Raw genomic sequence first — 27,220 nt, 5'->3', positions numbered from 1 at the left:
TTTTCTAAAGAAAGAACTGCTGCACTGCACTTGCGAGTCGCTGACACAACAAAGCCATGTCCCCGCACTCACCATCACCACGCTGTTGATGCGCTGCCAGTCGCCGGTGTCGTCCGCCGGGTCCCCGCCCCACTCTCCCTCCTCCCTTCTCACCCTGTCCTTCCACCTCCTGTGAGGAGGTGGAAGGATGGGGTGGGGAAGGAGAGGGGAGGGCGGGGCGGGGGTTTGGCGGACGGTGGTGGCGTCTTTGCTGTGTCAGCGACTCGCAAGTGTGGTGCAGCAACTCTTTCTTTGCAAAACTCCAACTTGGGGGAGTTGTCCTTGTCACCAAAAGCATGGGTGGTTGGGGGGAGGCAGGTGAGGTGGGGAGGAGGTGAGGTGAGGTGGGTGGCGGAGGTGAGGAGGGGCGAGGCGGCGGCGGCGGCCGGGCGAGGAGCAAATTTGAGTAGAGTGGGAGCGTGCGCCTTTGCTGTTTTCGTGACCCACCCATGCACCAATAATGTTTCAACGATGATGTCACGCTCAATGACGTCATCAATGAAACTCGTGTAAAATCAAACATAACGTGTTAGTTAAACGTATCTCCTTAAATATCAACTTTGTTAAATAAAAAATGGGTTATTTAAACTCGTGTTAATCGAGAGGTGACTGTATAAACATCAGTTGAGATGAAGCGTGTATAATATCTTTATAATATCTTTATTTGTGAGAACTCGAAATAACTCGTCCATGGCATCAGCTGTGCATGATAAAGTATCTCATCAGCGGCACTTAGCAGTTTAAAAGTATAAGGCTGACAAGTTACATTATGAAAGTCAGAGCTTTCCTTTATGGATCTGAAGATGCTTCATAAAGAATCCCAAAGTAGCCTCCCATGCATGTACTTGAGCTTCTATATGAGGCCTCAATTGGCCTCCCCATAGAAGATTCCCTCCCACATATTTGTGGTAGGAGGCCCGGGAGAAAGGAGAGAATGGTGGCTCAATGAGATGACCAGCTTGGGGATACTTGTGAACCTGAACAAAGAAATAAGTGACTTTAAAAAACTTAACCAGAAATATGCCCACATAAGATGATGTAGATGTTAATCCATTCATATCTCAAGGACTGAGTTGGCTTGTGTGTCCTTTTTATACATTACTATGAATTCATTCACATTTTTAAGTAAAACTGTGACTACCCATTTGAATTTCATCTACTATCTTGCTCCATGTAAGCATGTCAAATCATTCTAAAAAGAGACCGCAGACCTCTGCCAAGAGCAACAGTCTCATAGCGTCTTCTGCTTACCAAAAACCTCGTGGTCTGGGCCAGACCACGGTTGCCAGATTATCGCACTCAGAGCCGCGTATTTACCGGTTTCTGGCTCATAACTTGCCAAGAAACACCTTTAATTAACCATTTAAACGATAACCATATATGAAGGCAGTTATTTGGGTGATGAAAGCAGTTTTATGGTCGGAAATCGGCAAACATAAGATGCAGAGCACGACAATCTGGCAACGTTGGGCCAGAACAACCCCCAGCTCCTTTGGGTACCCACTTGAAGTACCCATGATCTGGGCCAGAATACCTCCCAAGCATTGCCAATACCCACAGGAAGCACTCGTGGTTTACTCTCAAAGCACAGGAGGATTTTTACATAAGCCATTGATTCATTTGGATTTTATCATTAATTTAATTCTCAATCTTTCTGTCAGTTAATATCAGACCTTTCCCAACATAGCTTCATTCTTGGCCCATGCTAGTCCTTTCCACAGAGTTTTAAGAAATTAGGCCGTTACTTTTTGTGCAATCCTGCTTCTACTCTTCTTCAGAATGTTCTTGTGTCCCCTTAGGTTTCCCGGTCCTCTTTCTGACTGCACAATCGAGTCTCTCCTGTATTACTCTTCCATATTATTTACCAACTTATATAGTTATCAAGTTCCCTTTAAAGTTGGTATTCATTCCCCTTAACCTGTAAAGCGTCAGAGACGTAAGAGATACGTCGGCTTCTCTCAGACACTCGGGCATCGGAGACCATCCTTTTTCTGATAAATTACGTCCTCAAAACGTCTCCATATACTGCTGTCATACATTACACCCATCGTATATGCTGCCTCCTTGACCCTGCTAACATGAATATCGTCTTATTTTCCTTTTATTAGTTTTCAATATTGTAGCGGCTTCAGGCTACATCATTTTTGTGGTAGTTGCCTTATGGCGCTTCGACCCCGCTAATATGAACATGGTCTAATTTCCATTATTTACTCTCCCCATTTCTAGTGTTTTTTGGTGTGTGTTGTGTTGTGGTTGTGAATTCTTGTATGATATAAATTATGATATGCCTTTCATTTTGTCATATGGAAAACAAATACATAGTATTAAAAAAATATTCGCACTCACGGAGTAAAAAAGTTCTCATGCAAACAAAGTCTGTCTTACAGTAGTTACTTCTCCCAATTTTGTGATCCTCTTTTCGGTCAATCGTTCTCTTTTCTTTTACTTCAAATTCCACAACCACATGGTCGCTCTTTGCTATTGGACAATCTACTTTAAGATTTTCTATTACTTCTGGCTCCTTGCTAAATACCAGGTCTAGTCTTGATGCCTCGCCTTCTTTCCCGAATCTAGTATGTTCCTTAATCCACTGAGTCAGTACATTGCCAGTTGCAGGAGTCTTCCTCCCCACGACTCTTCTGTTCCCTGCGTCAGCCAATCCTCCCATTCTACCTCCTTGTAATTAAAATCACCCATTATAATTATTCTCTCACACCCTCAACATTCTATCCAGGCAACTCACCGTGTCTTGTATCATTTGTTCTTATTCTCGGACTTTACATGCATTGGTTCTTGGTGGAACATACCCTACTACATACTGTCTCCTTCTTCCTTCAGCACCCACAATTTTAACTTTCAGTACCAAGCCTTCACCCTCAATCACCTCCTCCACCCTAATGTGTGTGTTTACCTATTTGTATTTACTTATTTATAGTTTACCAGGCCTGAGCTAAGTTCTTATAGTCCTGTCTCCATATCTACATTTATTCAGACTTCACTGTTCTTACGATGATATAAGCCAACATTAGAACCTTGGAGGAATAATTAATACTTCCTCCAAGATGGGAACCCGACACCCGCGTGGGGTTGCCAAGTTTCATGAGTGGGCGCTTACCAAATCCATGAATATGCATAGCCAAACTGAGCGATTTATTACCAAATTTCCTGTGTGTGTGTGTATTTACCTAGTTGTATTTGTACTTACCTATTTGTAGTCTACTGGGCCCGAGCTAAACTCTAATAGTCCCATCTCCATATCTACATTCATCCAGCCTCTCCTTCATTCGTTGGACACTACTCGCCTCCACCACCTCTTCCTGCAAGCTGTTCCATGTGTTAAAACTTCTATGTGGAAAACTATACATTTTTAACCTTTTCCCTGTGCGTGGTGTGGACGCAACTATCCCCTCAGGCGCAGTCAGGCAGCCCAATGGGGGGTCTCTTTTATCCTCTGTATCTCAAAAAATGTTCATCACAGCTAAAAACCAAAAACACCATTGGAAAGAGGAGATCCAGATCTATAGGAGTCGGTTCTGTATGCCTCTCTTGTAACGCATCTGCACGTTCAGGGAGTGTTGAATGTTAACACTTACGTCGGTGCGTGCGGGATGATCAGCCATATTGAGAAAACTGCGGACATCTCTCCTTCAGATTCTTGCAAGGGAGTATTGCCAACTGCAATATTTACAACTATTTGGTCAAAGAATCAGTCAGGTGACAGGTGAAGCTATGCAAAAATGCCGCTATATTGGGTAAGAACATCCACAAGTTACTCGTTCGTAGATTTGCCGCACTGGGCTGATATGATTTTCCACCAAATTTAGTGAAGAACCCACTCAATTGGCAATCCTGTGCTGTGAGAATTAGTGTTGGAACACTTTCATACGCGGGAGATTTGAGTGCGGGTGGAGCTCGCAGCGAGCGTTTAGCACCACAAGCAAATACGCCTAACGCTTGCTGCGAGCATTAAGCAATGAAAGGGTTAAGTCACTCAAACAGGTTCCTTTAACCCTTAGATTACGGCGATCATCTATATAAGTGCACTACCACACGCCCCACCCGTACGGGGATCATATATACAATCGTCACACTCTACGCTCCCTACATTTCAAATATACCGCCAGTTCTTGACTCAGAAGAATGGTGGAGGCATCTGGCATCCGTACATACTCTTATTCATCTCCAGCGTGCAGCCTACCGAAAGCCACAGATCATTTTCCACTTTTGTTCGGAATACATGTCATGTCTCGTGATGCGTCAAGCAGTTCCTCTGCTCCGGGCGGAGGTAGAGCACAGGCGAATCAAAGTGTCAGTGACTGTGATGACTGCTATGGTAGTGACATTGACAGAGGAGGGAGGGGCAAGTAGGTAGAGAGAGAGAGAGAGAGAGAGAGAGAGAGAGAGAGAGAGAGAGAGAGAGAGAGAGAGAGAAAACAAGTGGGGTGCTTCCACGCGACGCGTCACGGCCACGAGAAAATGCGCAATATTTTCGGCTGTCATAACTTTTTTTATTATTATCAGGAGAGAAGTTTTATTACACCACCATATATACTAGATGAATATACAATTATTACAAAGAAGAAAGACACCATTTCCACCTCTTTTAAATGCCCAAATTTTCCCCATGCACACCATCCAGAGAAATATATCACCACCCGTACTCTAAGGGTTAATAAGTTTCTTTCCATGTCCTCTAAGCCCCTGCGTTCTCGCAGTTGAGAAGAGATCATTTCTATCCATCACATCAAACTTGTTTACCAACTTATACAGCATGATCAGATCTCCTCTCTCCCTTCTTTGTTCCAGTGTCGTCAATTTCATCTTCAATCTGTCTTCATACGTGTGTGCATGCGTGTGTGTGTGTGTCAGTCTGCCTGTATGTCTGTCTATTTATAGTCATACACTAGGACATTCTGACAATATTCTGCATATGAGAGATTTAAGATTTTAGTGCTCTTAAAAATCTTTAATTCTTCCTCATATGAAAAAACTAGTGCTACAAACACTTACCTGATAGTTTTTACTGCCAGCTTTCTCCAGACGCTCGACGGCTATGTCTGCATACACTTCAGATTTCCAGTTCCTGTCATCACAAGAAACTAGGAAAAGGAAGTCTGCATTTGCCTTTTCAATAGGGATGATTGTTTCAGGGTAGTCCAATGGGTTATTCACAGCTTCATAGCAGTCCATGACATCATTCTTGATCTGTTTTATATAAGGTGAAAATAGTTGTTTTCCATTACAAATGACAGAAAACACACCTATGAAGACATTTCCAAGCAAAGTTTAAGTAGTAACAATTCAAATACTTACCTTTACTCCTGAAAGGTCAAATTCTAATCCAGGTATTGCACCATTATGTAAGTTAAGCTTGGACTGCACGCTACTTATGCATCCATTAATGGAAACTGCAGCTGTGACTTCGGGGATGAACGTGGCCATGGACAAACCAAGGTCTGCCCCTTTACTCACACCAATAACACCCAGATTTGGTTTTACAATCTGGAAGAAAAGTACATGGCTATTATTCACCGACTCACTTAGCAGTAAACCTGCTAGGTAAAGAGTTTTACTGTGTTATGAGAATGTCACAGACAATGTGTTTAGTGCACATGATGAATGGTGCATTTGCCACACAAACTTTAAAAGGTAGATCTTAGGAAAAGACTGAACTGCAAAGTATGTACACATATACTGCATTTGATTTGTTTTGTAACATGAATTCTCACTGGTCTTACCCATGATTTTATTGTTCACAATAAGCAAGTTTTCCTAACTATAGGAGCACTAGTACCAGCCAGACTGAGACTGATATTTCTTCATGGATTTCCCTGGCTTCAGCCACCCTAGTCTTACCTATATTATAATTACAGTAAACTTTTTATAACTCAACATGACAGGGGCTTTAGCCCTGCTGAGTTATTCAATATTCAGAGTTGTGCAAATGCCCCCCCCACCCCCCCAACTGTCATGTGTAAAAATTCAAGCTTTCAAAATTAAAACTTCAGCTTAATCCCCTTACTGTTGGAGATGCTCTTGAATGCTGAAAGTGACACACTGATGCATGGTGTAATCACTAAACAATAAAAAAGTGAAAAATAGAGCTCAGTTACCATAGGTTGGATACGAGTGCATCGGCAGATGACACATGTGAGACTGAGGAGTGGTAAGGGAGAATGAGGAGTGTGGGGTGGGTACTTGTTCAAACAAGTGAAGGCACACCTTGGCGAGAGTAAATCACAAGATGAAACTACAACTCAGCAGTGGGCTGAAATGCATCAGAACACACGGGAGATGGGGATGGTAACCCCAACATTTCCAGTTTTCTTGCAAGTTAAACCCAGGGTGATGTGGGTTTGCAATACAAGAATCTACCTGAAGTAGATTCTTGTATGGGGGCCTGTGTGAGGGCAACTTCCAAGTGGTGAACGAACGGAGCACTCTTGCTGCTCGTTCGCAGGAAGCCATTCAACTACTGAGGCGCAGTGAACGACCTGCTACACTCCCGCTGCTTGTTCGCCTGATGCCGTTCGACGCCTCAGTCGACTGAACCACCGAGGCTTCTCAACCCGCTGTGGGAGGCAACTTGGTGGGCGGCCAGCGCCTTAATCTTCAGACAGCAGCTGAGCCCCGCCTTGAACACTTGGTTCTGCTCCAGCCAGCTCTGCTTCTCACTCGGGTTACCTCGGAACTGTGGGCTTGTTCTGGGTGCCCTCACCTCGCTCCTTTCCACTCTCTGGCTCCCATGACCCTGACACCCCTTCTCCTCCTGCGCCTCCCTCGTCTACCACGTCTACACCTCTTCAAGGACGAAGCTGTGCTGCCTTGTCACTGCTACTCCGAGGACGGGACGCCAGAAGAGGAAGAAGCCGTGCAAAGGATCATTGCTGAGTCTGGCGTGCTGAAGCCTTCATGTTGGAGACTTCAGTGTTTGTGAGGCTGTTGTGGGTTTCTTTACTTTATTTGAAGTAAATTGGAGTCTAACCATTTATCTTGTTTGTTATCCCCTTCCGAATGCAGCACCCAACTCTGGGATTTTTCAGTCACCGCTGAGTGGCCTAAGACTACTCAGTCCAGAAGACCACCTATCAACCTGGACTCTAGATTCTAGGATCAAAGATGATCTTCGGGGGGCAGCATGAGCCAATGCAAGATGCTGCAACTATAAACACTTGCCCACGTCACCATGGGCTGGGGCCGACCATCAGGCACTGTAAAGAAATATTTTAAATAACTACAAATATGTGCCCAAATAAACACCCTTTGAGAATATGACCAAAATTTAATAGTTTAACCTTTCTATTATTTTTGCATATTTCTATTTTTCCACAGTCCTGCCAGTGTCTGGTTTTGAATCTTTCTCTTTTCTAATTTGCCATTTATTAGCACTACAGTCCACGCAAAAGAAATTGTTGCACACTACAAATCCCAGCGCTCTAACGCAATGATTTTATTTTGGCTTATCAGCCTTATAGGTGGTAAAGGAATCCTCATCTGGCAACTCTCCACATCCTTGCAAGTGTCAAAATTTTTAACTCCCTGGGTGCCAAGCATTTTTTGCAAAAACCTTCCCCTGGTACCAAGCAAATTTGGATTTTTTTTTTTTGTGGAAAAGTGTTCAGAATGCTTAGACAACACATAATTAATACATTTTACTATTCAACTCTTAAAATTTCCATGATTTCTAGACACCAGAATTTTCTGATATTTGGAGTGTTACATCCTGTAGACTTACTCGCCCCAGGGAGCTCGTCTATCAAACTTCGGCCTTTTGGCCTGAGAGGGTTCAAAAACCCTCCTTGCTTGGGCATAATGCGAGTGGTGAGGCATTGGCACCTCACTTTCCTCACCACTCGAGCTACCACTATCACTAAATATATAATCTTTATCAAGGTCACTATCAGACTCAAATCACTCGCATCACTATCCGTAAAGTCACTAGGGGCCTCATCAAGGGCATGAGCAAAGTTGGGCATTCGCAAAATATGCTTTGCGCAGTAAGACATCCTCCCTGCACTGCAGTCAGGTTAGGAAAGAGACCCGTACCCTCGGGATCCGTAGAGGCTTGGTGGGGGGGGTGAAGATCGGTGACTGGGAGGGGTAAAGGTATGAAAAGTGTCCTGACAAAGTATGAAAAGCTTCTCAGTCAAAATAAGACCACGGCGATTTTTTTAAATTGCTGCCGTAAATACACGGTGCTGGCACACAGCGTGCGCCTACCTGCTGCTGTAAATACACAGCGCTGGCACCCTGGGGGTTAAGTGCGATTGATTAATAACCGGCACCCAGCGAGGGTGTAATCAAGACATGGCATTTATCAGGACATATATATGAGACAGGACAACAGATAGACAAAATGAGTGATAGACAGGAAAATAATATATAAAAAGAACCTAGTAGCATGTGCGATAAAATTGATATATTCATGGAATGTTTACATTATTATTGGAAACTACAGGCACTGGACAGAAATTGCTGCAAATGTTTGGGAGAGGCCTATGCCCTGCCGTGGAATGATAATGAGGCTATGAGATTGCCTTGACTCTTGCAAACTTCAGGTTTGGGACCACTGCTTTATGTAAGGTAAGTAAAACACTTTAAAGTTACCTTCTCATGTTCCAGCAGAAACTGGACTGCCTCCTCAAAGTAAAAAATATTAAATTCTTCTAAACTCTTGGGTAAGTCCTCATATCCAAAGTAGCCCACAGCAAATGAGGCAATGCCACGAGATGCAAGCTGAGCTGAACGGTACTCCAACAAGCCTCCAGCAGTGCCAAACAGGTCAATGACACCAGGGAATGGACCATCACCTGAAATTTAAAAATGTGCATAAAAATAACTAATTCATTATTTTTCATCTCTAAGGTATAGTAAAAATAAACCATGGTAAAAACTTAAGTGAGTTTAATGTTTTAACATAAACAGCAATTGTATTCGTCAACCAAATGAACTTCAACAAGGAAAGCAACAATTTACTGGAGAGAAGTGTGCCTATTACCTTGAAATGGCCTCACTACTAATCAAGTCTTTTTCAGCTAAGAGCCCCACTACATCCATCTTCAGATTCCTGAGCTCTCTTGATGGATATGACAGTTGATGATTTTCTGAGGGGCTCATAATGTCTTGGTAACCTAACTGACTCCTGGTCACCCTCTCTTAGCCGTTTCGGTGAAACTTTTGCTGTTGCCTTGAAAGCTTTTGACAGTGGCACAGACCTTTGCTTTCCAAACTTCTTTCCTATGGATTCTATTCCTCTCTCTGTAATTTCATCTCCAGTTTCCTTTCTGGCTGATACATCTCTGCTTTGATAGATGGTCACTGTTCTTCCCCTAAACCTATCAACAGTGGTGTTCCACAGGACTCTGTCCGATCTCCCACTCTCTTTCTGTCGTTCACTGACGATCTTCTTTCCGAAACAGTTGTAATGTGTATATATTTTTTTTTACGATTCTAGCCCTGTTTACCTCGCCTTGTATGTACTTTGCCCATATCTTGTTACTTCCATGTTACTTCCATGATTATTTTTATTATCATTGACATTTCCCGATGTTGTATCGTTAGGCGGGCTCTGACTTGTATATATTTTTTTAATGCAACCATAACAGGCCCTCATTTAACTAGTACACATTGTGCGACTGTAACATGGGTAGGTACACTGCTTTTAAAGGTCGGGTGAGCCGTGAGGTCGCGACTCTTAGGAAACCGAGCGATGTAATGTGTATATTATAATGTACATGTGAATGTATGACTGTACGTGTGGCGACACCCGGTCGGTGTCGCACAACAGGATGTTTAACAACACGTCGTGCTTTTGGCCGTGGGAAGCTGTGATGAACTGACACTAGGATCAGCAAATGATGACTTTCATCAACAGTCATCAACCGGAACCCACACCCTTCCGGACAAACAACAAGCAAATAAAACGGGCGAATAACGCGGAGAAGCCGGGAGAGAAGACGGGTGATGGGCAGGCGAGCGGTGCTCCTCTGCCCCGCACCCTGAGGTGTGGCTGTCTCTGATTTCGTGCAACTCGCCATTTAAAAACTGTAAACTTTGTATAATACTGTTAATATACTTAAAAGTACATTCATATCTTTTTGTATCCATGTGAGAGAGAGAACTAAAGTGAACTAAAGTGAACTTATAACGGCTACTGCTCGGCCAACTAAAAGGCTATTGTGTTATCTCACCAACTACAATCAACTTGTGAAAGCAGGCAACGGTACACCAGACCTGACGTGAGATAGCAGTTCGTGCCTTAAACTTAAAAATAACACATAACATTCGCCACCTTAAAAATAACGTTTAAAAGTTGTTAACACAGTTAACACATTCTTACGCCAATGACTCTACTCTGCATTATTCAACATCTTTTGATAGAAAACCCTCCCAACAGGAACTACATTATTCCAGGATGGAGGCCACAGAATGCTTAACCTCAGACCTAATTATCATTTCCGACTGGGGCAAGAAGAACTTGGTGTCTTTCACTGCCTCAAAAACTCAATTTCTCCACCTATCAACTTGGCACAATCTTACAATCACCTTTCCCTTATTCTTCGACAACACTCAGCTGTCACTTTCTACAATAAACAACCTCGGTCTACCCCTAACTCAAAATCTCAATTGGAAACTTTGTATCTCCTCTCCCACTAAATCAGTTTCCTCAAGGTGGGACATTCTGTATCGTCGACACCAATTCTTTTCCCCCTCCCAGATGCTATCCAAATACAGGGGCCTTGTCTGCCCTTGTATGGAGTATGCATCTCATGTGGGTGGGCGCTCTACACACAGCTCTCTTGGATAGAGTAGAGTCTAAGGCTTTTCGTCTCAACAACTCCTCTTACTGACAGTCTCCTACCTCATAAATTCTGCTGCCATGTTGCCTCTCTTTCTATCTTCTATCGATATTTTCATGCTGACTGCTCTTCTGAACTTGCTAACTCCATGCCTCCCCCCCTCAACTTTATACTTCAGCTCATCCCCATACTGTCCAAATCCCTTATGCAATAGTTAACCAGCATCTTCATTCTTTTATCCCATTCACTGGTTAACTCTGGAACAATCTTCATTCCTCTGTATTTCCTCCTGCCTATGACTTGACCTCTTTCAAGAGGAGAGTATCGAGACACCTCTCCTCCCGAAACTGATCTCTCTTTTGGCCACTCTTCTGACCTTTTTTTTTTTTAAAGAGGGAGTGTTAAGTAGACTTTTTTTTCTCATTATTACTTTTTTTTTGCCCTTGAGCTGCTTCCTTTACTGTAAAAATAAATAAATAAATAAATAAAAAATAAATAAATGAGAAGAGGTCACTCAGGCTTGAACCCTATTTCAGGCCTGACAGGTGAACAACACAGTACCTATTATCTAATACAATTGTTCCCAACGAAATAAGTTTAGAGGGAAAGTCTGCAATTCTCAGGTAGAGTGCAAGGGTATAATGAAGCTCAGCTGTCACTCATCACAGCATACCTGATGTTTTGATTCATGTATATTGAGCAGTTTGACACATCACCATCAGGACTGACATAGGTCTAATGTCCCAACCTTCAGTCAGTGACAAGGTTCAGGGGGGTTCTAAGGTTGGATTGCATGGCTAACCCCAAGTGTATAGACCATGGTTGGACAGACAATTGGTTAATGGATGTGATGAGAAAGCATGGACTTGCATTTCAAATTGTCATGGCTGTTCTACCTGAAAGGAAAACAATCCACAATGCAAATAGACAATGGGTGTTGTAGTACAACACCTTCTGGATCCTTCTTGATCCAGTCATTCCCCTAGATCACTCACTAGTTATTTTTGTGTCTAGGCTAAAGGTCCCAAAAGTAGTCCCAAAATCTAAGCCAAGGAAGAAATTATTTACTTACTTTCACTCATCCAAAACTCTCCAACTATAAATTCGTGGAGGTAGTTATGGGCACAGTGCCACACACACTGCCATTATCATTTTCATTTTCCATAAACAAAAAGTAAGGAATCAGAATGGCCTTAACTTAAACAGTTCATAATCTTCAGCCATTACTATTCCACTGCAAGACAAAGACTTTTTCCACTGTTCTTCATCTCTCTATTATGTTAGTGTGGTCCATCCTGCTCCAGCAAATGTTCTTATTTCATCTCTATATCTGGTCCTCTGCCTGCCCTGATTTCTACAATTTCTGAGTTGTAACTGTGTTGCTTTTGTTGTCCATCTGTTATTAATTCTATGCATGATACGACCTGCCTAAGTTCACTTCTTGTTCTCGATAGTCAATTAAATACCTTCAACCTTTGTCTACCTACTTCCTCCACCTTAATATTCATTAAAGTAGGGATGCAACATCTTGGTAGTTGACTGATGTTGGTTTGCTTAGGTTTAAGGGCAGATCACCTAGTCTATAGAGTCTATGCGCTCTGAACATCTACTTAAATTTAGTCACCTTCTGGCATATGATGATGATGATAAGGATAATGATGGCAAATAGCAATTGTCTAACCTGGTGGTAAGAACAGGGATCCACGCACGCTTCCATAACGGACTGGGATTCGCTGGACTCCTGGAGCCATGTAGTGCCTCATGTGGCTGGTTGTTGACAACGGTTCCCTTCTATTTTCATCCAGCAATTCGTCATGACTTAGATGGCCCTTAAATGCTGAAAGAGTCACCTGAAGCATCAAATGATCAATTAGTTGATTACACTGGGTTACAAAAAATAAATTTTGTAAGGTGTCTAATTTTTTTCAACTGATTTAGGACAAATTTGTACCGCTGAATCCAAAAATGACACCTGTTTCTCTCGGTCAGGTCAGGTTTTTGTGCTGTCGATTTTTTTTAAAAATCTGATCTTATAACTAAATTTATTACATTTTTGTGAAACTTTCGGTTGATTTTTGTTAATATTTCTCATCCGAAATAGGTTTTTAAGAAAAAAAAAAATCGTTTTCTAACACAATTCATTAATTAAATGTTACAAAAATTGATAAGTGTACATTGAATAGTAGACAGTGATAAAGGTAAGTACATGGAAATTGGATATTAGGTCATCATTGTTCAAAATTCAAGGCATGAACTTCTGTTTCTTCGAACTCCTAGAATGATCAGTGGTAGGGATGTCTCTCTTCAGAGTCCAACAGTAATCAGCCATCATGACTGCATTCCAGCATTCCTGATACCTGGTCTCCATCTCTTTCATGTCTTGATGGAATCTCTCCCCCTGCTCGTTGCTCACTGATCCCAGATTCTCAGGAAACCGATCCATATGTGAGAATAAGTAACGCATTTTGATGCTCATGTTGCATCCGAGGTTTCTGAAAGCAGTCAGCATATTGGTGACAAGTTCTGCGGAGTTCCTGTCCTTCTTGTTGCCAATAAAGTTCTTCACGACAAGAACAAAAGCCTTCCACGCTTCCAGTTCCACTTCGTTCATTGAGTTTTCAAACTCTGGATCTCTGATGAGCTGACGGAGTTGGAAAAGCATGGCACAAGTAAGTGAAGCAGCCACCATCCTTGTCTAGAGCTTTGGTGAACTGTTTGATCAAGCCGAGTTTGATGTGCAGCGGTGGGAAGAGTATCCTGTCTCTGTTCACCAGAGGGTTGTTAATGATGTTCCTTGCTCTGCAAGGCAGCAATTCCTCCGTACAGGCCAGTCCTTCGTGTGATACTGAGCTTTGTCCCTACTATCCCACATGCACAGAAAGCACGGGACTTGGTGAACCTGGACTGTTGTACCAACAAAAAGTTCACCATCTTCAGGTCAAGACAAATCAACAACTCATGCTGATCATAATGAATTTTCTCCAGCACATACTTCACCGCTTCAGTGTAGTCGAGTGAGCGAGGGGTATAGAGGCAAACTGGTTGCCAGCAGCAAAATGCATTTCAGCGATCACTTGCTGCTGTCAATGAACAGTCTCCAATCTTCTTGTTGGTTCTGTGGCACACCAAGCTTGTGCAGAAGGTGTACAATATCTGTACAGTACACCAAGTCCTTCTCTTCAGAGAAAAAACAGAGGTACTCTTGATGTCTGTTGCGGTAGAAGATGATGCGAGCACTGTTAGAGAGGAATTTTCTTCCCTTCAATCTGGATGCCAACAGTTCGGCAGAGGACTTTGACAAGCCGAGATCATGAACTAGATCATTTAGCTCCTTTTGGGAATAAGGATGTAGAGCATCATTGTCAACAACCACTTCTTCTTCATTTTGAGGAATCTTCGTCACTAATGTCAGGAAGTTCTCCAGACAGGTACTGGAATTTCATCACAATGAGCTACAGGACGACGTGCTGATTCAAGATCAGGATACAGGTAGCTCTCGATTTACGCGAGTATTGTGTTCCTGAAGAGGTCGCGTAAATTAAAAACACTGTAAATCAAACAAGAGGTAGGTTTGTACCTTTATTGCCTACTGTATCACTCTGACTCTCCCTCTTGTGGTTCCTCCTCTGACTGCCCTTCCCCTCATGGTAGCTCAGCAGCGAGGGTGTTGTTGTTGTTGCTGAGTAGCGTGGCAGCGTGGGTACTGTGTTGTTGTTCAAGTGGCGCGCGGGAAGAACTGAGCTCAGCTGTGTGGCCGCGGCGCCGTGTGAGTCCAGTTGCGTGAGACATCTGGTGGCCACTCCATAAAATATCGCGTATAAGTGAAAAAACGTGTAAATTAAACGTTCATTTGGACTTTGGACCCCGCATTATTTAAAAAACGCGTAAACCAAACTCGCGTAAATCGAGAGTTACCTGTACTTGAGGCTGCTCCGGTTCTTTCTGTTGATCCCAGTCAAATCAATAACGCAAAAGTAGCAGTCAGTGCCAAGGTTTGTAGGCTCCCTCCAAACCACGGGAATTCCAAACTTAAGCCAACTCTTCTTGCCCTTGGTCCAACAACGCAACTACTCGTCTTGCATACCATGTGTGGCGCCCAAGCTTTATCCTGGTCACCAAGTTTCATACCGAAATAAGCATGGTAAGCACGCTTATGAAACCTGTGACTGGATTCCTGTTAGGAACAACGTGTGTATTTGCCACAGATGAAGCAGAATACATTGGGCTTATTTTTGCATTTCATTCACCTGCAAAAGAGAAATACTAGTTAGTAAAAAATTGGCACATGTAAACTCTTCAGAATTCGTTTATTTAAAGAAATAAGAAAGAATTTTGCCTCAAAAAGTTGACCTGATTGCGCAAAACCAATGTGATTTTTGGATTCGCCACATCAAAATCGTCCTAAATCAGCTAAAAAAACTTAGACGATGAATTTGTTGTTGGCCAGTGTTAGCTTATCCTATAATTGCTATCTAAACCTAACACTTACAAACAGTGGTGCTACACAGGAGTGGATAGAAGACTTTGTTTTGGAAAGATTAATAGTAACTATTAATCTTTCCAAAACAAACAGTTTTATCCACTCCTATGCAATATTGCCAATGACACTACTCTGTATTTACTCACAACAAGAGTTATATAACTCAAAGCAGGATGCTACAAAACACATAACCTCTAACCTTGCTATTATTTCTGAATAGGGCAGAGGGAAGGTGTCCTTCAAGACCTTAAAAACTCAATTTTTTTTGCCTGGCAACTTGGCATAAACTTCCAGGCATCTACCCCCTATTGTTTGATAACACAACTGTCTAATTTTAAACTCAAGACTCTTGGTCTGTCCTTAACTCAAACTCTCAACTAGAAACTACATATCTTGTGTCTGGCTAAATCGGCTTTCTCGATGTTAATTCCAAATTGCCTCCAACAGTTCTTTTTCCCTTCCTGGATGCTAACTATGTATATACTACAAGGGCCTTGTTTGCCCATGTATGTCTTATCAGCTACCAATCTTAGTGACTGACTTTTGTAAATTTTTCTGCAAACTTTCATCCCTCTTTAACTTTTATTCATGTACTCATGCTAACTGCTCTTCTGAACTTGCTATCCTCATGCATCCATCACTCCATGCAGTCTCACTGCACACAACTCTCCACTTTAGTTTATTTTCAAGCTGTCTAATGCCTGATTTTTTAAACACTGTATTAGTCTTCATTAACAATAATGTTCAATAATTATATGGATGGTGTTATGAGAGAAATGAAGGGCAAAGTTGGGGAAGTTGGAGTAAAAATGTACGCTGAGGGGAGGAAGTGGGTGCTGAATTCAATCTTATTTGCTGATGACACAGTGTTCATTGCAGAAAATGAAAGTGACTTACAAAAATTGGTCAGTGTTTTTGATAGTGTATGTAAAAAGAGAAAGCTGAAAGTAAATGTCAACAAAAGTAAAGTGATGGTTTGTGAGCGAAGTAGAAGTGAGGTTGTGATTTTGTATGCCCATATAGAGTGGGAATTGAATGTGAAAAAGAATGCAAAATAATTTTGAATGGTGAAGAAATGAGGAGGTTAAAGAGTTTAAGTACCTTGGATCAGTTATGGGTAAGCATGGTGGTACAGAAGGAGAGACAAGAGAAAGGACATTGCAAGGAAGAAAGGTGGTAGGGTCTTTGGGACGTATCATGAATGGCAGAAGTGTGAACATGAAGGTAAAGAGGGATTTGAGAAATACAATAATAGTACCAACCCTCACATATGCAAGTGAAACATGGGCCTGGAATGAAAGTCAGAGGTCTAGAGCAGGGACGTGCACAGGTAGGTTGCCCAGGTTGTCTGAGCAACTGCCGTTTTGCCCTTCTCGGCTGATGTTGCCCTTCTGAAAAATAGTGTTACGAATGTGTGTATTTTTTCCTAATATTATTTCCTCCAGGGACGTTATTATAGTCCCCGTTTTCTACATTCCAGCAATCATTCCTGGTAGGCGGAGAAAAGTCCCTGCCAAGCTAAAATATACCTCTAAATCTGCTACATTAGATGGATGAAGCTCAGACCTTGGAGGAGTACTACAGGGGAAGACTGTACTACACGTTTTTGGACAGACTGAGACAAGAACTTGAAAAACGATTCTATGGAGAAGGGAAGACTCGAGAAATAGTGATGTCATTGCAGAGACTCACTGATCCAGAAAAGTGGGTGGATGTCAGTGGCAGCCAAGGCGAAGACACAGCACGCACACTTTGTGCCTTCTATGGGCTTCAGGGTGAAGAGGCCAATCTGCAAACTGAACTCAGGGTCTTTCATGCAGCTTACAAGTGTCAGAAGACAGTGACAGCCATGCTGGAAGTGTTCAAGGAAAACAACGCAGACATCATTTTCCCCACCCTATTCAAGCTGACCAAAATCTATGCCACTCCGCCAGTCTCCACAGCAACAGTGGAAAGGTCCTTCTCGAAGCTTAAGCTAGTTAAAACCAGGCTCAGAAATCAGTGTGGTCAAGAGTGGCTGTCTGACCTCCTCCTCCTGGCCATAGAGAAGGACATAGAAATAAACAAACACGAGGTCCTGAAGATTTTTGTTGACATGACTCCCAATAGAGTGAATAGACGCCTCCTCTTTTGAACGTTTGCACTGTCAGCATATCCCTTATGTAAATATGTATATGGAAGTAAGCAAGTTTATTTTTTTCAATTTACCTAGAAATAGTGAGCTCAAGTGCTGAATTTTTGTTTTTGCTTATTTGTAATATTCTAATAAAGACGTGTGCATAAAGTGCAAAGCCTGTTAGGGTGTTTTGTTGTTGTTGTTGTTGCAGTTTGTGTGTGTGGGGGGGGGGGTTGCCCTTTTTTCAGGTTTGAGCAACTGCCCTCTAAAATTCCTGTGCACATCCCTGGTCTAGAGTGCAGGCAGTGGAAATGAGTTATTTGAGGAGTGCATGTGGTGTGAGTAGAATGGATGGAATGAGTAATGAAAGTGTGTATGAGCATTTTGGAATGTGTCACGGGGGTGAAGGGAAGAAGTGTGGAGTGGTGGAAGAAGTGAAGCAACAGACTTTAAAGTGGTTTGGCCACATGGAGCGAATGGAGGAGAGTAAGATGACCAGGAGGGTGTATGTGAGTGAGATAGAGGGAGGGAATGTTAGAGGACGACCCCCAGTGAAATGGAGAGATACGGTGCAGGAATATGTCAAGGAGAGGGGTGTAAGATCCTTGAGAAACTTTGAGCAGGCAAGGAGGGAGTGTCTGGATAGAGAGAGATGGAAACTCTTCTGCCGTGGCCATCCCCTGGTGGGAGCTCCTAGGAGCAGGCGTCAAATGGTTTTGTTGATGATTTCATGTAACTTTTTAAGACTGAGTTTGCGATATGTTGACTTGGCTCTGTTAAAATCCAACACTTCTAACTGACTCTGTCCCCAAAATGGAAGTCAAACTGTTAATAAATACTAATATGATGTTTAAGAAATCTGGCTCAAGCTCCTTAGGCAGAAATGCATAGATCATAATAAGCAAGAGTTCATCAGAAATGTCAAGATCATGATTAGCAAGAGTTCATAGGCTCAAGTACCTTTTGTGAACTGCCTCTTCACCATTTTGGACAGCACGAGTACAAGCATGATTGAACCAGGGCTTTTTTAGCATAAGGAGAAGAGAAAGTACATATGAGGCGTGTTGTGCAAAAGGGAACTAACCCTCAAAAATGGCGGATTTGAGTTACAGGTGGGAACCTGTTGTTCAGAGGTTTAAAAATCTTGTGGTAATGTTGGATAGGGCAAAAGCAAACATCCTAGGGGGTGTACAAGGTCCAAAGTTGTTTGTTTTGGTCCAACATGTGGGTCAGACTAACTTTCAGCTGGGAGGCAAAAGGGAACTAAGCTGCGAGGGTGCTGTGGCCAATGAAAACGGAGAATTCTGACGCAATACCCCACTCGGCCAATCAGAGCGCGCCTCGAGTGTTGTGGCTGCCATGCTTAGTTCTCTCCTCCAGCCCTTTAAATCAGTCTTCTAATGACCTTTAAAGCACTGTGTTTTCGAATAAAGTTTTGTAATGTATTACATACAGTATACCCCACATAAGTCGGACCAATTGGGGGGAAGGCCAATCCGAGTTATCCGTAAATCCAAGTTGCTCGAGGGATTTTTTTCACATTTTGCATGCCTGTTACCACTAACAGTTGAAATGGTCTGTGTAATGCATTACATAAATAGGTACCACATACGTGGCGCGCGCACACACATACACACGCGGCGTACACACACAAAGACACACACACACAAGTACCGCACCATGAGCTCGGCACGGCTCACACCTCTCTCATGGTCCTGTATAACAGCCATTTTGTCTGCCACCGACAGCATCTTCAGCTTCCTAATTGACGTGGAAGACACAGCCTTGCCCTTAGAAGCCATGGTAGAATTACAAAGGCAACAATATGGGCTACAGAGCGAGCGAAAGATGATGGAGACACTGCCACGCACTTGCTAAGTCAGCTGTGTAAACACTGATCTTGGCGCTGGCACTGCCGGCTTGGCGCCCGTTTCGCATCTCCAACGTCTGGGACTTCTCAAATGACTCGGACCCCTCTATCAAACGCTTTTGTGTGCCTCTCAGTTAAGCCTTGTCGTTGCTATGGTAATGGCGTCTCACTGACAGGAAAATGGCGTCCGTTGCTCTCTCTCTAGCTGTTCTGGCAGCAAAATGGCGTCCGCTGATCTTCTTGACGATGTTTAAACATGCATCACTAGCTGTTCTGGCCGACAAGCTCCTTGCAACAGAGGATGAAAAGAAGCTGCAGTGGTTCTTGTGGCACAGAGAGGTGAAATTCAATGGAAGCACTTATTATGTGTTTGTTTGGGCCGCCATATTTGCTGATGACATCATCACAGCATGGTGGCGCTCCACCTCTCCAAACTGAGCTGCAGCGAGCAGTCCGGATTGGGAATCTGGGCTGCGGCGTCATGCGTTTGAGAGCACACGGATTGGTCCGTGCGGCCTGAGTCGCTCTCTCAAACGCAGCCCAGGGGTATTTTAGCCAGTATATAAGCCGAGTGGCTTAAAATTACTCAATCAAAGGGCAGAAAATCCCTACTAGTGCACTCGGGGTAAAAAAAAAAAAAAAAAAAAAAAAAAAGATCCTGAAAGTGTCCAACTTATCCGATATCCTGCTTATTCGGGTATGACTTAAGTGGGGTTTACTGTACTATTATAAATCAAATTAAATGTCTAGCCTAGATCTTTCATGCCATTGAGTTTTTTAATGAAAAAAAAAAGTAGTACGGCTGAAGTTTTTAAAAACTTCGGCCGTCCTAATTTTTAAAATTTTTATAAAAATCTCAATGGCATGAAAGATCTAACCTAGACATTTAATTTGATATATAATAGTAATACATTGCAAAACTTTATTCGGTAGTTACAAGTACAGTCACCTCTTGATTAACAGGAGGGTGTTCCTGGAGATGTCGTGTTATTCAAAATCGCGTTATTCAAACATAATTTTCCCATAAGAAACAATAGTAATAGGGGCGGTTACATTCCTGGACACTGGGAAAGTCTGCCTATTTTGGGGATTTTGTTACTCTAACCTTAAAAAAACAAAACAAAAAAACATTATTAATACATTAGTAGGTCACGGAAACAACAAAAACACACGTTCTCATTTTATTTACATTTGTACTTCACTTTCAACACTCGACACTTGCATTGGCCACCGCCCCTACTCACTCCGTGCTCCCTTCACCAGCCGCTCCCTTCACCCACCACTCTCCACCTCACTTGCCTCCTTCCTCTTCCTCTGACTGGTCGTCGTCGTCGTTATGACTAGTTGTCTGCCGAATCCTCATCCCGCTCTCCCTCCTCACCCCGCTCTCCTTCCTCACTCGTGTCTCCTTCCTCACTCATGTCTCCTTCCTCTTCCTCCAACTCCTGGACCTCTACTGTCTTCTTTCGGAAGAATTGATCAAGTTTCTTGACTTCTTGGCAGCACTTTCCTGTGAGGAGGTGGAAGGACACTTGGGTGCCATAGTAGAGGTGAAAATGCAGTGTATTCCAGAGAAACGTTCCATTCACAGTGCGGGCTAGCTTCAGACTGAGGAGAAACAGAGCGTCTCAGCGTGGTTCCCGACAGAAGTAGCGTAGGTGCGCATGATGTCATTGAGCGTGACGTCATCGATTAAACGCGCGTTAAATCGAAAATATCGCGTAAGTTAATCGTATCTCCTTAAATATAAACTCGTGTTAAATAAAAAACGTGTTGTTTAAACTTGTGTTATTCAAGAGGTGACTGTACTTAACTTTGACCGCAAGTTACTCAAAACTAAGGTCGGGCGGGTTAGTTCCCTTTTGCACGGCACGCCTCATATGAAAGGCACTGATAGGTAGCATGTATAGTAGGCAGGTCGGGTGTGGCAATGTAGCTGCTCAATACTTGCCATCACGCCTTTTTTTTTTTGCGGGGGGGGGATCCTGATGGTCGGTCCAAGGCTTCTTTCCGGTGGGTCCTGATGGTCGGCCCAGCTCGTTCTGGCGCAGGAGAGTGTTTATAGTGGCGCCATCTTGCATTGGCTCATGCTGCCCTCCCAGAGTTCATCTTTGATCCTAGAATCTAGAGTCCGGGTTGATAGGTGGTCTTCTGGACAGCATGTGGGTAGTTTTAAGCCACTCGGCGGCGGCTGAAAAATCCCAGCTTGGTGGCACCGGGCGGGGATTGAACTCGCATCCTCCTGAACATGGGGCCGTTACTCTGACGACTCAGCCACCGCCTATGTGGGGTCTGGGTGTTTGGAGGTGATCATGCTGCTTGAGGAATCTGCTGAGACCTGCAGCTGAGCCCCCGACGTATCCTCCTGGGACAAAGAAGAAGGCAACGGGGCATGACAGCATGAGGGTGTGTGGGAGGTGCGATTCCTCACTAATTTGCTCTGAACTCTATACACACTGTCCTCGAGTTATGATGTCTGACTTATGACCACTCGAACTTGGACGGGGCCAACAATGCTAATTTCTCACCGCAGATAGACTGCTTGCATATGAGACAAGGCTGACATTTCAAATATCCTGCCATAGATAGACCAACTGTTCGTTGAAGTGTTGCCGGATGGTGAAAATTTTCACCAGATTGGGAAAATCAGATTAAATTTGAGGCTTGGTGGCAAAAAAATGAAGAATTTGGAACCAGACAATATTTGGTGAAATATGGTGAAAATATATTCAATTGATCACTTCATACTAAGTTCATAGTCTGAGATCACCACAGTCATTATGAGAATCGGGAATGAATTCAAATGGTTGTCCCTTCTATCCCCCAAAAATCTAAAATGACAATCATTTACTCAGAAGCCATTGCAGTTGCAGTAACTGTGCCTTTCTTTTTCTTTTTTTTTTTGTTATTGTTTTCGATAGTGAAGGATGCTAAGTTTGGTGGTCTGGGAAGCTGGGCAAAAGGATGGGGTGTGAGTGAGGAACTGATTGTGCGAAGACTGGCAAGGTTAACCCCTAAAGGACTGGAGGTGGCTATAGCCGCTTTACCGGGGAAGGGCTGGAGGCGGTTATAACTGAATTCCTATTTTTAAGCTAAATTTAGCTACGTTTCGCCTTTTTTCATTGTACACTCGATGGCAACAATGCCCGCGAACCACTCGCAGCACTTATTGGTGCTCTTTCATTCTCTCCCACGCTCTTATCATGTAAGGAAGCACTGACAGTGATTTGGACATGTCCGATTCCCTGACCGCTCCCCATCGCCCGGTCACCTCAACGCCATGAGTGACATGACATTGACACATTTTTGTTCTTGCTCTTATTATTTGTCTTATTTTTGGTCTTGTTCTTGATTATAAATAGAGAAAAATAAAATAAAATACTAGATTGTAATAAGTGTGATTATTATTTTTACCATACCTACTGCACAAACTAGGCTATACTGGCTCTCACACTTCCCTGTAGGGCATAAACAAGATGGAAAGTTCTGCTAGCCACACACAAGAGGGGCTGTATAGCGTGGAAAGAGTGTATATTATAGTATATCTTGCGCAAAGAGAGCATGGGGCACCCATTTTCTTTACTCCCTAGACATAGCCAGGGAGGCAAATCGGACACATGGCGCGCTCACCCCAAAAGTCTATCCTATTCAACTCGCTGTTTCTCCGCAACCACGGCACGTAGAGACTTTTGGATGACGTCATTAGAAAGAGGAAGACTTACTGGTTAGTACAAAATCTATCTTATTTACACGTGCAATGTAGGATAAGTGTAGAGAGTATGTGAATACAGGCAATTTTCAGGGTTTAGCATGGGAAAGCCAGTCCCAGCGATACCGAAAATACAGCCACCCCCGGTCCTTTAGGGGTTAAGGAGCCATTAAAAAGGCATTCACTGATGGACTGATTGAATATTTGAATTTGTCTTTCTTAAAATAAATTGACCTATTCATGCAGTACTTTCAATGCATTGTCTATGAATAGTTCCACTTCCACTGGAGTTATTGAGTTCCACTTGAGGTACTTGAACCAGTAGCTGGGCCCTCTAGTTTGTAGAAAAATAGTGCTGAAAGTGTGGTCAGTGGCATTGTATTTTAAGGTATATGTAATAAATTTTGCTAAGAACCTTGTATTATATAATCTTAATCCGTTGGTGAAGCCTGTGAAATTTTCATGACGGTCTGGCGAAATTAGCACATCATGGTCTAGCAATGCTGATTTGTTTACACAGTTTCCCTGCACTGCTACCCCTCACCTCTTCCACCACTTTCATCTCACACCAGCCCAAGTGGTTGCCCCAGCTCACCCAGCTTTTTACAATAATGACTGGGAAGATGAAGTGTCCAGGTATAAGTGGACTTGAAAAGAAGAAAAGAAAAGCAATTGATTTAGAGCTCAAAAAGAAAATTATTTTTGAGCATGAGAATGGTATACGGTATCTGTTTCTACCATCTCATATGACGTAGTCTTTGGGTAAGTGTTAAATGAGATATCCGGGCATGAATAATATCAATATTTACCCAACTGTCAGAGTAATATAATGGTTAGTATTCATTTGCATTACAAATGAGGCCTCAATACACTCAAATGAACTTAAAATTAACTTGAAAATTAACAAATGACAAAAAAAAGCACCAAAAATAGGAAACTGCAATAAAGGAAATGTTTACCATATTAAAAAAAAGTAATTTCTGCCTTACAACCAGCCCATTGGTCCAATGTTAATTTTGTGAAATAAGATGCAATCTCTGACCAAATTCCCGCACTGGACACAAGACTACTGTAAATTACAACCAACAAAACAACTTAGTAAAATTGACAAAGGTCAGCAAGTTCATTTTCATGCTTATTTTACTGAGGTTTTCCAAAGACATAAAAATACAGGGCCTTGTAACTTACTACATTAGGGTTCTCCACATCTTTTTTAAAGAATCGAGTGTATTTGTGTTTCTGTAACATTGGAGACAGGGTGGCAATGGGACCCATGGGAAACAGTCCCTTGTAAGAACCACCAAGGGACTCCATGGTGTTGACATCCACATGTCCATTATCATTTGCTCTGAAACAGAGAATATCATATTAATATTGCTGATCACGAAGTACGACTGCTAGAAAGTCTCTGACAATATTAATATATCTCCTTCTCCTCCAATTATTTGATATTTTCATTTCCCAATGAAAAGTTTAGTGGTAACCTCTTCATACTGTTACCCATTTTAATGCCTTAATTTCCCATTACTGATTCCACTCATAAATCCTGTATAGATCTTGTAGCCTCTTACACCTCTCTTCAGATTTTGCTTTCCTCATGATCTTCGGATCTTCTGGAAACAGCCTTGCATAGCTGTTCATCCCTACTACAATGTTGTTAACTTAAAACAGAAACATTAAAGGGTCTGCACCGAACCCTGAAGAACTCTGCTTGTTACTTCCCTCCACCCTGACATTTCGTCCCTTATTACTGTCCTCCAGAGCTGGGACTACCGATTGACATTTGGGATCGGTACTACCGGCGGTAGATTACTGCTACCTATACCGATCATTCGGTATTTTGAAGAAACTACCGAATACCGCTACCGATCGCATGATTGGCAGTCAATCGGTATTGGTAGATTGAAAAAGCGAGCGCGGGACTTTTTTGTTAAGACTTAAGAGAAGACGACCCCGGCAAAATGAAACGGACAAGTTTCAACACGCTCGGCGCATCTATGGGAAGCAGTTAGCAGGAAATTCCAGGTATTACTTTGACGCCATCACGCTTAGCCAATCACCGCCGTTCTGGGCGTTCTCAGCCAATCAGAGGCAGCCACGACCTAGCAGATTCTCGCTCCGCCAAAAGTTTTGGCGGAGCCCCACTCTGTTTGGCCTGCCGACGCGAGTAGCCTACACTCACGCTCTAGCTCCTACGCCTCGACAACGTGCTCAGCCTCATCGCCTAGTGTTTTAAGTGGCAGTGTTTTAAGTCCACCACAAGGCAGCAGCACTTAATCGTTTTGTGCTTTTAACTTTTCAAGTGATTTTCCTTTTTTAAAGTCAGTGAACTATTTAATCATATTGTTACGAACCAGAGGTTAGGATATGCTGTGTGTTGAGTGAGTGTTTTGTATGTGGCGCAAGGGCCCGTGTGTAGGAGTGTGTGTTTGATGTTTATTTTTTGAGGGAGAAATTCATTTATTAAATAAGTTATGTATTTTTGAACTTAAAAAAGGTATTAAAAGACTCTAATTTACTTCTATTCTTAAGTTAACCGAAATAAGAGAGAAATAACTTAAAATGTGTGTTATGGGCCTTTAAAAGCATTTTTTTATTATATAATTATAGTTTTTTAATCTACCGATACCGAATCTATACCGATCGGTAGATTTCTGAAAAATCTACCGATCTACCGATACCGATTGGACGCGGCTCGCTACCGACTACCGATACCGGTGGTAGATTTTTTCTACAGAATCCCAGCTCTGCTGTCCTCATACATCAGTTTCTCATTCACTCAGTCCTGAAGGCTCATTTTCAATCTTCCTAAATGCTCTAAATTCCAGAGTAGAAGATCGTGTGGTACCTAATTGAAGTCTCTCTTTAAATATAGGCACAAACAACCCAACTGTTTATCTCCTCTAACACATCAACCCTTCTCGAGTAGATACTCAACAAATTGGTGACATGTCTTTCTATTTCTGTGTGTGTGTGTGTGTATTTACCTAGTTATATTTACCAGAGCTGGGCATATCCGATCATCAATCCGATCTTCCGATCTGATCGGAACAGCAATTGGCGATTGAAATGCAAAGATTGGATCATCTTTGTAAAAGGTAATCGGACTGTGGAAATCGGAACTTCACAAAGTAACTTCCGATCACCAATCACATAAAAAAAATTGTGGTCAACGTTGCCATGGCAACAACTGACTGCAGACATTTTGAAACCTCACTACTCACTGCTTACGGTTATTTTTATACAAGTTGCTAAATAGTTTCTTCAATAAGCGTATTTATTTATAATATTAAGCGATAATTATTGATCGTTGATTTATTTAATCCTGGTAAGGTATCGTGAACGAAACGCGCAGGCGCAATGTCGCTTTATTTACTTGGTGCTCACTCCATTAACCCAGTTAAACCGACTAACCGCTGTATCTGGTAAGGGACAAACGCATTTTTATATAATCTAAGGCTTTACCTTCTAACTAGAGTAATTCATGTATGTGAATATGACAAGGCTATATGTTACAACTTTGTGTTACTCCGAGATTTCGTGTTGTGGTGTATGTTTCTAGTGGCAAGCATTACCTGGAGACGTAACCCGCAGTCGTTGGTGATTCGTGCCAATGTGCAAGAGTACCTATATATATACGGACAAAAGTACTCCACGTAAGATATTTCTGTCTGTGCTAATGAATCCTGCAGTAATTTTTTAGTTTCCACTCGGACTAACTTTTCATCGTGAACTCAACTATTCTCTCTACTGTCACGTCCTCTGATTATAGAATATTGGTCTGCATTCGTTTTCTTCTTATTCATCTTCAGGTGTTGATTCTCTCTCTCTCTGACGTTCCAGGGCCATTGTTTTCTCTATGTTAAGCTAGGTAAATTTCCATAATACTAATATAAATTCAACCTTGATTATTCTCTATAGTTCCCCCTTGGACTAACTTTTAACCGTGAACTCAACTATTTTCTGCAGAGCAGAGGCGAATTGGTTGATTTCACTCCCATTTTAATAATATAGCATATTTCCAACACTCTTAAGGTGTTCTGTAAGCACCTATAACATACCTGTTGGGCGCAGTTTGGAGCTGGAGTGGCCATAGCTGATGAAAAAATAATGGACACAACACTGGTACTGTCGTCTGCTTTACTCTGCTTCGGCCTGATGACGTCACGAGCTAATAATGGCTTCTCCCCGTGAGATGAGAAGAATT

At 42.5% G+C, this 27,220-nt stretch overlaps 1 protein-coding gene across 2 annotated transcripts; it reads right to left on the bottom strand.

Moving 5' to 3' along the window:
• Positions 1-427: 427 nt before the first annotated feature.
• On the bottom strand, positions 428-24,361 carry LOC126988369 (acyl-coenzyme A thioesterase 1-like; the record flags this gene model as incomplete). 2 transcript variants are annotated; one of them, XM_050846433.1, is given in 6 exon segments in its annotated part: positions 428-1,016; positions 5,050-5,244; positions 5,353-5,541; positions 8,647-8,849; positions 12,520-12,688; positions 24,202-24,361. In XM_050846433.1, coding segments are annotated over 6 exon segments (1,117 nt in total), but the record flags the coding sequence as incomplete, so codon positions are not given.
• Positions 24,362-27,220: the final 2,859 nt, after the last annotated feature.

The sequence above is a fragment of the Eriocheir sinensis genome, chromosome 69, assembly GCF_024679095.1.
Source record: "Eriocheir sinensis breed Jianghai 21 chromosome 69, ASM2467909v1, whole genome shotgun sequence".
NCBI classification, from domain to species: domain Eukaryota; kingdom Metazoa; phylum Arthropoda; class Malacostraca; order Decapoda; family Varunidae; genus Eriocheir; species Eriocheir sinensis.
Note: the sequence above shows the minus strand (reverse complement) of the source record. Positions and strands in the feature narration are given on the sequence as shown.